General features: G+C 35.3%; 1 protein-coding gene across 2 annotated transcripts; it reads right to left on the bottom strand.

The window, feature by feature from the left end:
- Nucleotides 1–6,412: 6,412 nt before the first annotated feature.
- On the bottom strand, nt 6,413–12,848 carry LOC117120437 (GATA zinc finger domain-containing protein 1-like). 2 transcript variants are annotated; one of them, XM_033265471.1, is made up of 5 exons: nt 12,436–12,848; nt 11,599–11,658; nt 8,817–8,997; nt 8,409–8,614; nt 6,413–7,609 (listed from the first exon to the last, which is right to left on the bottom strand). In XM_033265471.1, exons 1-4 carry the CDS (start codon nt 12,724–12,726, stop codon nt 8,424–8,426), a joined length of 723 nt encoding a protein of 240 aa, XP_033121362.1. In that variant the 5' UTR covers nt 12,727–12,848; the 3' UTR covers nt 6,413–7,609; nt 8,409–8,423. The 2 variants fall into 2 exon arrangements, with proteins under 2 accessions (XP_033121362.1, XP_033121356.1); XM_033265465.1 differs by having other exon boundaries at nt 6,413–8,614.
- Between the last annotated feature and the right edge of the window lie 142 nt (nt 12,849–12,990).

Below are 12,990 nucleotides of genomic sequence, written 5' to 3' on the forward strand. Positions count from 1 at the left end.
GACTGAAAACGGACCTTGTTGATACATAGCAGCATTGTGTCTCTGACATCGGCTGTAGGACAGTGGTGGATTAAAAGCTCGGGATAAAAAGAAAATTACCGTATATTCAAATTTTAAGACTGTGAGTGTCATTTCCGGCCATCTAGAAATATCACAATCAAAAATATTCTTACCTTAGCCCCAAACATGGTGGGGCTGATGTGGTATAGACCCTTTACATGTGAAAGTCCCTCCCGGGCTCCCACTCTCTCTGCTTCAATTTCCTAGATCAGCCACTGACATCATTTAATGCATTGTTAAAAACATTTAAAACGAGCACATATAAAATCCCACAATGGAATTGGCGACCGGAACTTAAAAAGTTCTAGGAACTAGGAAGCGCACAACCACAAGCAACTCGAATGTCAAGTCTACGTAGAACATATTTGTTGTACGATTGCGTCAGTAGGCCCTACACCACTAATTTAATTGGTTAATCCTGAAAAATCGACTGTGGAGGTTTCATTGGCGTGGGTTGCTTTCATTGGTGCAAGCATCGTTTTAGACGAGTGGACCAAGCTTTAAAGGCAAGGCCGGAGGAACGTTTTTTTTTTAAAATGGGGGGGGGGGGGGGGGGGGGCCCACTAGTAAGATACTAGCAAGATGAATGGGAATATGAATTGCGAGGGAGCCCAACATACAAAAATCTGCATAGATAGGGCCTATATATATTCTGCCGGCCATGAAAGGTGCTCTTGTGTGTTTGAAGTGCAGTATGGAAGCGGATTTGATAACCTTCTTTGCATAGCGAGTTATGAATCAGAGAACCAATGAAATTATCTCTCATTGCAACTATTACAAAAGCATTAACAAAAAACAATCCGATTCAAGGAATGTGATCAACATCCAGATAAAATATCCGTTATTAAACTTTAACAGTCATAACCAGATATAGACGCGATTTTGTTTTTGGTTTTAATAGGTCACAAATGCTTTCATGGATTTTCCGACTTTATTATGACATTCTCATAGATGTGTCCCGTGCACTCTTCATTCGAGTGATCTTCAAAAATGCTACTATGGAAGTCTTCGAGTTCCAGATGTTGAGAGGAACACTCTTCATTAATGCTACCAAGATTTTCATCAACACCAGATAATCGATGATCAATACCCGATAATCGATGATTTTCGATAATTGCCCTGACTGTCTCATTTACACTGTCATCCGCTGTTGTAGGAGGAGGACTCATGGCGCTGATATCTTGTGATTTCCTGAACTTCCGAATTCTTGCGTACAGATTATCTTTAATTGAACTGCTCCGCGAAAAAACCTTCTCAGGCTGTGGGCCTGTTCCGGTTGAATATACGTTACCACATGTTTCTAAATATTGTAGGGGCACATTTGTGTTTGAATTTGTACTCGGCTCAATTGTATAGCGTAGCCCCGTAAATCGATTTAGTTTTTGCTTTCGATGTCGTCTCCACAGAAATAGGAGTACCATCACTACTACAACCAAGACGAGTAATGGTAAAACAACTGCCAGCGTTTCGTTAGAATCTTTGGCGAGATTGATCGAGCGTTTGTCTGATGAAAGAAACGTTTGAACCCGTAGAGTTGCTGATGTCGAATTCGTTCCATTCAAAGTATAAACTGTGCAAACGACAAGGTAAAAACTACAGTTGAATGGCTTCTCGGGGACGGTTATATAAAATATAGAGGATGAGTTTACTTGATGGGACACACTGCCATGTACCTCTGGAAATACTTCCCATTTATATTCAATAATTGTGTCAGTGCGAAATCCCGACGCTAGACAACTGAATTTGATTTCAGAGCCAGCAGGCTTCACAACGTTATTCGGCTGTATACTGATAACTGGCCGAACGTCGGGCGTCAACTGACATGTTTTGGTCTTCACCAATGCCTCGCTTTCAAGAACACAACGGATGTTCATTCCTTTTCTTGGAGAAACAACCCCAGTTGTTATGGTTTTCAGGTCAATTTTGTCTACAACAATATCTGTTTCAGATTTTGGTGTACCTGATACAAACAACGTTAGATTCGGACTGGTGGAACCATGCGAACGGGAAGAGCACTGGAACTGAACACGATCATCACCTTGTAAACGCACAGTTGGAAGAACATTGCCATCTTCGTCAGCAATCGTACACGTGGGGGAATCACGAGAGGGTTCTTTGAGAACAGTGAGTTGTGCGATAGCAGGAGGATTGAATGACTGCGTGTCCCACTCTTGGCCATTGTAATAAACAAACACGCACTCGTAAGATCCTTTGTCAGAATACAGTATTCGTGAAATCTCCAAATCAAATTGGGTAGAATGTATATGTTCTATTGCAAAACGTCCTTGCTGCTCAGTAGATAGTTCCCAATTCCTTATATCGCCATCTTGACTTATGAACTTTGAAGTTTCATGGTTTAACCATCTAATATAAACATGGTCTTTATTATCACTAATAACGCATTTAAATACGGCATCCGATCCTATTTTCAACCGAGCATCTGATGGTCTCTCAAGAATCGAGATCGTGTTACATAAACATGATGTCAAACAATATAAAATACAAATTAAACCTTTGTATAAAGCCAGTGACATTATGATGGTCATCCGAAACATTCAGGTAACAAAATGGAGAAATCATGTACGCTAAGCGAATCGTTAATCATTTGGAGGATGAATGTACATCAGATAACGCCTATAACGTGTACATAATAATTACGAATAATAATTTGTACCCACACTTTCGCATCACCATGTATGGGCAGAAAAACGACGATATATAAAATTCAACATTGATACATTAACCCATGCATCACGTTTAAATATACTTCAGTATCAATCCGTAATGAAACTAGCTTTGTACGATTAGGTCGTCGTCGACGATAAAAGGAGGTTACGTCAGCAGTAATGAAAGAAATAGAAGGATGTTTTCGATGTTTAGTGTTCAGGAGAGAACCTCACCTTTTTCCGGCGTTGATACGGTCGGTCTAGAGGACACACTGTAATGAATAAAAAGGTAATACTGTAGTTCAATCTAGATCAACTTCCGACCCATTCGTTTACAGAATACTTCTTTACCTATATGCAATCGGCTTAAACTTTATTACAGGAGAAATAAATTGAGTCGTTGCTGAATGCTGCATAATAAATTATGAGTCAGAGACCTAATCATATGCACATTCTTGGGATCTTGTTGAGCTCAAGTTTCCTGTTAAATTTAACGATGATATTTTAGCTGGTAAAGAACTTGTATTTTATAGTTTTTTCAAGACAGTAGAATTTTAAACAAGTACACAATTTGTTATTGAGGTCTCAGTAAGGATATTTTTGTTGAATAGAGGTGCGATTGTACACTGTAAACAATTGTTTTGAATACAAAAGAGGGCCTAATTAACATAGTAATCTAAAGTACGGTAGTCACCCCCTCCCCACCCCCCTAAAAAAGAGAGAGGGAGAGAAAAAAACCCGATGTGATTCATAGTACCGATGCGGACAGGAACGTTACATTCTCAATTTACTAGTCCTACTGTGTGCTTACTGGATGGAGTATTTTTATCATTAAGCCTATTACACTTTAAAAAAATAAAAACACATTTTATAAGAGCAACTGAGTCTGAAATTACTTAAAAATTAAAAACTAAATAAGAACAAATTGAGGCTGAGGTAAAATGTCAAATGAGGTTTTTATTTATTTTTTAAAAATAGGAAAACCAAAAAATTATATCTCTACCTTATGTGCAATAGGTGTTATTATATAATACCTTCTATAATACAATACAGAGTACCTGTCATTTGGGGCAATTTTTACCGGGCCTTCTTTCTGGTGCATTTTTTTTCCGGGGCCTTTTTCAGGGGCCATTTTTATCTACACTCCAGTACAGTAGTATACTGCTGTATAATAATAATTTTCTATGTTTGAAAAGTATGTAAAGTAAGAACAAAACAAGAACATTCTGAGTCTGAAATCAGCCAAGAAATAAGAACAGTGAGCAAAATTTTACTGGTTCTTATAAAAAAAAAAGTTTAGTACACAAAGGCAAGAATATTATTATAGTGAACTTATCACTTTTAAGTGGTATTAACAAGACAAACATACACAAAATGGTCCAGTCTCTTAACAGAATTTGAATGCAGGATCATTGAATCAGAAGGCAAGCATGGTATCATGTTATTTGTATACATTGGTTTGTGTATATTGAATAAGGATAGTGGCGATGTTAGTAATCACTGTAATGTTTTAATAATGTTGGGTAAAACGAGTACAGGACTTCATGTTTGACTACCATGAAATGTTTTATTAAGAATAAGCAGCCTGGCCGAGAATAAGTAAGCGCATGCACATCCATATTCAGGGGCGGATATGGGTTCAAATTTAGGATGGGAGGGGGTAAGAATGTTTAAAAAAAAATAAAAGAAAAGAAAAAGAAAGGGAAGGCCAGAAAATTTTGATTCTTAGATGGCAGGAAATGAGCTTTTCCGACTTCTGATGTGTCTTTTAATGACTTTTAAGTTCTTAAAAATTTGAGATTTTATCCCCTCTTTTTCTCATTTAGGCCCATTAGGTTATCACTATGCAGAGCAACAGATATCTAGATGTGTTGAAAAACTCATATGACTCAATCTCCCGGATGTGGATTTTTCTAACTTGGGACCCCTGTTTACCACCAAGTCAAAGTTGCATTCATATTGGATCTGAACCAAAATTTGGCCGCGTTTCCCATGCGCTGAACGTCAGCATCCCTGATCCTACACACGCATTCGACTTTCTGATCTCTTTGGTAGGTCTTCCTCCTAAAATTGGGATTCGGTGTGAAGGAGACTTAAGGCTAAACTCATCGTATGCATTATGGTCATCTGCTGCTTTCGTTCTGTTGTTTAAAGATGTATTGTCCCTTGAAAATGACAAAAAAAATCATAAAAAATAATTTTGAAATTAACTAGCAGCAGCAACAGTAGCAGCAACAATAGCAGCAACATCAACAATAATAAAATGATGTATTAAAAATCACAAAAATGTTGACGACGCTTGAAGTAAGCAGTGTCTGTAACTGGTGGATAGTCTACTGAATTTTTTGTATGAATTACGACATGACAGATGCAGATGTGAACTACTAATAGCACTAGGTTAACGACTACTATAAAACAAATCTGGTACAGTATATTAATGACCTTGGTATTAGCAGACCTTAAGAAACAAGCATGCAATAAGATAATAATACTTTACCCTAATGTTAATAATGCTTATTCAAAGGTCAATGACTGCCGAGTACTGACCTCTACCTAGTCTTGTATGTTAAGGAGGAAATTCCTCATGAGAGGCCTTTAATAAAGTTTAAAAGGCCAAGTTCATGAGCAACACATTTCCAGAGTGTCAATCAAACAATAATAATAATAATTAGACTTACTATGTCTGTTGTCAAAACAGAAAAGAGAGTTTTTCCTCACTGACATAAGGCCAAAAAAAAAAAAAAAAAAAATTGTGTTGGCCTCATTTTGGGAAAGTCCAAAAAAAGGGTAGGTTGGTAGAATTTTTTTCTTCTTTTAGCATAATAAAAAAAACCAAAATCATATAAATTATGACATTAAAAAGTGATAAGAAAATCTCTTGGGGCTTCTGAGACTCGAATCAGCACTGGTTTTGGTGTGGGTGATTTGTAGAGTTCTAAAAAAAATGCCAATTGTGTTAACATTAATTATCCTGTTTATTAATATTCAAAATATGTAGAACGACATATTTCAATATGCACACATTTGATTTGATTACGATCTTTGCTTGGACAAGTTTGAAGACAAATCCAAGCATCAAAAGTGACCAACCAGACAAAAATACCCTGTGCAAAATGATAGGAGATGGAATGGAAGGGGGAAAAAAATCAAAAAAACAATCCATGAAAGAAAAAACAAAATAATAATTGATAACAACAATGTAATAACCTTAATAATGAAAATAATAATAATTATTATAGTAATAATAATAATAATAATAATAATAATTACTAACTTGCTTCATTATTTTCTACTACCTATGTTCCAACCTCTCCGCAATAATACTAGATACTCCATACACTGTATCACTCAGAAGGTGTCACCAACAACCCTACATGTAAACCCTATTCTGGCATTGTTGGGTAGTTTTAATCCAGAAACTAAATGAAATCATAATATAATGACTTTTATTGCACACTAAGTTTGAATGTATGTACTATAAAAGGGATGATACGAAGAGATAAACTTATTGAAAAAAAAACCAACTTATTGAATGTTAAAAATTAAGTATGACACATAACTGAAGGAACTAAAAGTCAAGAGATTCAATGTACGCTACAAGAAGGATGATAAGAAGAAATGACCTAATGTGCCCGATTACTAATTATACAAAACATACTGTAGTCACAAATGACAGTAAATCAATATACATTCATTATGACATTTTATTATAAAATTGTAAATGATTTGCAGACAAAAGCTTCCAGACTATATGAGAGATTGACATTTTTAAAAGGGCAAATAATAAATAATCCTCAAACTTTTTTTTTAAACTTTCATGAAGCAAAACACCTAGAAAATCTACTGAAATCGAAGCATATTTTGTAAGCAATATGTATGTATCCATGTAGGTCTAGGCCTAAATACTAGAGTGGTGATACTCTCATATTTTCAAAAACATCAACTCAAAGATTAGCTATTGCGGTCCAATCTTGACATCTCTGCAAAGCCTCAAATGGTCACTATGGGCTGGCCATGTCAAAACCAACATCAGTGACCAAGACAATTGTAATACTGTATATTCATATTCTCCACACTATAAACTGTATGACTTTACTATTTCCACAGTTATGAGTAAAAGTATTACAGCTTTTCTGTACTAAAATATACAGTACTGTCACATTCTTGTGCTAATTATTCAGTTTAACATTTTTGCGACAGTATGCTGGCTTTGGGACAGCAGGCAACATAAGAAAACTATTATTATTATTTTTCATGTAGCTACAGGGGTATATATCAACTACAGTATATACTTTTAAGGAGACTAGGGGAAATTTATTGATTTAATAAAGTGGTTCTGTCCAATGACATAAGACAGAGAAAAAACTAATTTTATTGAGAAAATTAAAAAACAAATGTGCTGTGAGGCAAAAAAAAACTAGATAATAGCGGTCATCCTTTTATTTAAAACCATCATCAACGGCAGGCAGTGGGATATATAAATATTATAATTTATCTGTTTGTGGACTGTTTGAAAAATTGTTTATATGACAAAAGCAGCATCAGTGACCAATACAAGAAAATAGATTAATTAATATATTCATATTCTCAACATTATAAGCTTTAAAATGACAGGTCTACTTAGCACCGAAGTGAGTAAAAGTATTACGGTTTCTCTGTAATGAAGTCGACAAATGATAATTACTCAGTTTAACATTTAGCAACCTAAACTGGTTTTGGGATGGCAAGCCTTATTTTATGTTCCTGCTGTAACCTACAACTTACACATTTTACAGATCCTATTAAAGTTATGTAGTTATTGCATCCAGCAAATGAAGCCATCATCAACTAAAGATCACATGACATTCCTGCTGTAGGAACCCACTCACTCCCAATCAGGAATCCTGCACCAAATGAAAAATTTAATTCTTGAATCAATCTTTTCCACGGTATAAATGCTTTTTCACAAATTGTTCCCATCCTAAATATATTACAGAACATATAATAATGATTTTCTCTGTCGGCTTCTCTGCCGTTTCGTGGCAAAACAATGTAATTTGAAATTTTCATTAAAAAAAAAAAAAATTAAAGTTAAAGTTTAAAGTTAGCAATAAATTGTCATACTTTTCTGAAATTTTGTATGGCTATATACAGTACTATAGACATTATGCAAAGTTGTTAACGATATTCACAGATACATTGTTTTACCTCGGAAACATGTCAGTGCGGTATTGTCCACGGAAAAAAGGTTTCAAGTTTTGTGCTTAGTGGTGCTATCTCTAAAAACCACTCATTGTTGAGACCTGAAATTTTCGCAGGTAATTCAGAAGTGTTTATCATATTTCCAAATATTATCTTAAAATCGACTAAAATATCAGTTACGTTGTTTTGCATCGGGATGGTCTTTCTGCAAAATTATTTACTCTGGATCTGCTTCATGCTTAGTAAATCTTTGGATGGATTCTACATCTGCAATAAGCATTAGGGAACTTTTGATTTGCATGATGACGAAACCAATTCACTCATCTGCACACCGTTGATTCGGGCCAGCATCCTAGAATCCAGGCGACAATAATATCTCAACGTTCTTGAATGCACAGATTACTTCTTAGTGACGTCACAATGTTTTAAGTTCTACCGTCGTCATGCAATTAAAAAGTTCCCCATCGCCACAGGCATCAATTCCAAGCACCTAAAACTAACCTTTGAGGCACAGGGTCACAGATTTGACCCAAATATTTGATTGGCTGTTGGCAGCTGCTTAGGACCAATAGTTGTCCAAACAAAGTTTTTATCATTTCTTGGTGGTATAACTGGATATGGAGAGTCTTTTTGTTTAAAATATTCAGATGGACAATGGCAGACAAATTCCATATATTCTAATGACCGTGGTATATCTTCGTCTGGACCTGTAAAAAAATATTACATTCAACAATTTTTATCTAACAAGCACTGACTGCAAAGTCAACAAAGAAAATAGTGATAGGATGGGAATCAAAATCAAACGTTCATTTACATTTTAATAAGAATCCTGGCCTGAAATCCATTACTGTTTGCATCATCAATACCAGCCTTGTATAGTTAGTTGCGTGGATAATTAAAAGTTCATACCTAGTATATATGTTGAAGGGTCAAATTGAGCCTTGTTTGAAGCCTGTGTTGGAAGCAACCAAGTAATTATAGCACTCTTCTGGCAGTACTGATCCTGCAGTAAACCTCGAATTTGTGCGTAATAGATGCCTTCATCAACATCCAGAATTGATACGATGTCGCCTACTTGTATATACACACCCTATTCAAAGAGATAAAAGTATAAAAAATATTCAAATATTCAAAGAGATAAAAGTGAAAATAAACATTGAAATTAATGCTATATATTAAACATCTTGTTGATATTCCCAAAAAGATGATTTCAACACTGAGTTGCCAAAACCTAAAACTGGCAGGCAATTAACAAAATAAAGTTCATAGTGATTTATAATTACTTTGGCCATCTCTGTACATTTTATTTAGGCTCTGGAATGCAGCTAGTGTACGGTAGGCTACATATGTATAGGCCTAGGCTGCACCCTCGAGCAGGCAGGGAGTTGTTATGCCTCGACTATATATCTCTGTAGTCGAGTACGGTAGGTAATATAGTAGAAAATAACCCTTAAAGGTACTGATTGCTCAACCAAACTTGTGAAACAGGCTGGTGATAATACCTGCCCTGTCATGAAAAAAACCACTCAACTGACAATTTTTTTCAGCATTTTGCACTTTTGGGGATATAACACTTCTTGTGATGTATTCAGATTTTTGAAATTATAACGGAAAATATGAAATTTTAAAAATAAAAAATTACTCAACTGCAAGTCTGTGTTACTTTTGTCAGCAAAGATGCACTCAACTGCAAATGTTATGAAAGACTTCACTTAACTGGCATTTAATACCTATTATGTAATAGTTTATCATGAGAAACCCACTCAACTGCATAGTGCTGTATACTGTTTATCATTGAGAAAGACGATTGTTTAATGTATATAACATTACTTTCAGAATGAAATCATTATAAACAATATCTTGATTGGTGCACAATATTGGTATTATTGGATTTAAAAAAACTGTAAAATAATACTCTTGCAACATATGGGGGTTTTTTTTTTCATGCTGCGATACTGTAGCATTTTCCATGAATAATGTTCTTGACTTATGCCCGTTGTGAAGGTTACTGTACTGTACTTTCCTTGAAAAACTTTCAGGCTTTATTCCCACTATCCATTGGAGCCTTACCAAACCAAACTGATAAGTGTTTGAAAATTTAATTTTGGAACACTTCTAAAGTGATTTACCCAATTATAACTTGCATTCCAACTAAAATTTGCAACATCTATGATGTGATTTACATCAACAACAAGGTGAAGCCATATTCAATGCACTGTCGTCTGGTGATCTCGATAGATGTAAACAAACTTTAATACCCACTATAAGTCACGTGACCCGAGCCGCTGATTCGGTCTATTAAATTCACTCACAACTCATCAGTTATCTCACAAATTCAGAAGACACTCGTTTTTACATGTGTTTAAGGCAATATAGGCCTATGCACTCAAATACTGTAGATTTTCCCCATAGGCTGGGCTCCAAGAGCAATAAAATTTGTTTGTTTAGGCCTATTGTATGGCGGATCATCTATGTTGCAAGGATGAACCCTTCGTGTGAAACTTCGCCTATCACAATCAGTAGTTTGCGTCAGTGGACCACCGTATTGGCATAATTTGGGCATGACCGAAGGTGTTTTGTTGCACTACCGCGATTTTCAAGTTATTCACTTCAAACTTTCGCACCATCCGCTTATGATGACACTTTCTAAATGCAAATATTGTTGGAAAGAAGAATCACCTGCTTTGGAATACGTACGCCAAATTAGAGGCAAGACAATTTTTTACATTTATACGAATTAGCCCAGACCAGGCAATGAATGTAAGATTGATTAAACACTGGAGGCTTAAGCTGGGCCTATTATGATGTAGTAGGACGCTTTATGGTCAAAATGGCAATAAACTAAACAGACGATTCTTCCAATAAGATTTTACTGTTCAGCGTAAACATTTCATATCCTCATATGCATTTCTAAAGACTATAATTTATTCTTGATTATAGGTAGGCCTAATGTCCGAATTTCTGTAAAACTGTAGGGAACTAGGCCTACGTTATTATACAACCACTGATAATCGTGACAGGCCTACACACCCACAGAGCAGCAGATCGTTCATGCTCAGAGACTTGAAAAGCGCATTTCAATAGAACAACTATATTAAATAGTATTTTGTATTTTCAGACTGACAGTAAATGTAAATGTATTAAACTTCAGAATCTGCCATCAATCACTTGTTTTATTCTTGCATTCAATTCAAATACAAAAGCTGAATCTCGAGGCCGTAAAAAGGCTATGCTCGAGAGTGATGCACAGAACAACTGATAACCGAGGCTGACACAGACTTGAAAACAGCGCATGCGCAAAATACGTTCTATATGTTTGATTATGAATAATTCATGAGATTTTACCAAACTATCCTATGTTACGCAAATTCGCATGCAGCACAGCAGCACTATAAAACAATAAAAAACAATGCAGGTTTTATGTACCCCTATTTCCCTTTTTTTTTGTTTTGGCAATTTTTTCTCAAAGACTAGGCTACAACATAAAAGAAAGCCGGACAGCAGCCATACTGTAGATAAACGCTGGTACAGTAACTTAAGCAAAATGCCTTTGGATGTCCCCCAGTGGTAGTTGCCAGGTTCTCAGAAATTTTCATTTCAGCAGATTTGGTGAAAATGGTGTATACAGTATGTGGTAATCAATCACATCAACCTTAAATCAATCAATCAATCAATCATTGACACACTTTACCTGATAAAAAATGCCATTTGAAGTAACTACAGTAGATACCGATGCAGGAGACTTCAATGGCTGTAAAGAAAAAGAACAAAAATGGTTAATGATATTCTGCCATTAGTAAACATGTAGAGTGTAAATAATACATGGTGACCTGCCACACTGTCGAGCGGATAATATCTCAAAAACCAGCTCAAATATGTTTGGAAAATCACTAGGAAAATAGGTGCGCGGAATCGTATTACTGCATAAGGGCACATAGAAAAAAATATTAGATTATCACTCTTTAAAAAAAAAAAATTAATGAGGGAGGGCGGTTTTTTTGTTTAGAGGGAGGGACTGTTTATATTTGGCTAGTAATAGTAAATATTGTATAAAAACTGGTTTAATTTTATAGTGTTTTTAAAGAAAATGTATTTTCTTTAAAAATACTATAAAATTAAACCAGTTTTATAGTGTTTTTAAAGAAAATGTATTTGAAGTCACAAAACTGCATTGTTATTTTTATGCTGTTGAAATAATTGATGCGGCAAAAAAATTGTTTTTTTCATTCCCGCATCAATATTTCCTGAATTTTTGACGCGGACGGGACGGGAGTGATAATCTAATAAATTTTTCTATTTGCCCTAAAACCTAAAACACTGTTTATATATTAGGAATAAGTTAAAGCCTAATTTTTGGCAAAATTTGCGCAGACCTTATTTTCTGAAATTCACGGACAGATTTCTAGGGCAAATTTTAACATGGAAGATATACCCCAGGGGCAGAATATAAAGTCTGGGTGAGCCTATCCTAGTCCTGTGTTTGCCCTTCATTCAATTCAACTGTCAAGTCAATACAATGAAAACTAACGTTTCTCTTAAATATTATTCGTCGACTTTTTCCTTTTGTAGCTGTGTGAAATGACTGTTTATGACGTAATTTTCGATTGCCTTTAGACTTCCTCCCGTTCTGAGATTTTCCACCGTTGTTATTTTGTTTGTTGTTTGATGTTCGAGACTTCTCGACATTGTTGGATTCTGCCTGCTGTTGTTGAGATAGAAAACAAGAATTGCACAGTATTTGGCGAATACCATTTCTTCTCCACATTGTAGAGTTCATTGTTTTGCAGACAATACAACTGGGCTTCGTTCCAAAAGGCATCTTTGCAAAGCAGCATAAAATCAATTACCAGAAATGTGTAGTTTGTCAATAAAACATAAAAATTACGAGAAAAATTGTTTGTACCAAACAACGGAATATGCGCCAATTTTACGCCCTCTACGGTAAGTTATTTTCGTGTGTTTGTTTGTGTAAGTATTTGTTTTCTCAAAGGGTCATTTGGTGTTTTCACATGAACCTTTGTCATTGTAGGTTTTTGCCAGAAATGTATAAAAGAATACTCTATCATAAAACAAATTCTGATAT

Source organism: Anneissia japonica, unplaced genomic scaffold (genome assembly GCF_011630105.1).
Source record: "Anneissia japonica isolate Jap-2015-1 unplaced genomic scaffold, ASM1163010v1 scaffold250_len512249_cov173, whole genome shotgun sequence".
In the NCBI taxonomy this organism is placed as follows: Eukaryota; Metazoa; Echinodermata; class Crinoidea; order Comatulida; family Comatulidae; genus Anneissia; species Anneissia japonica.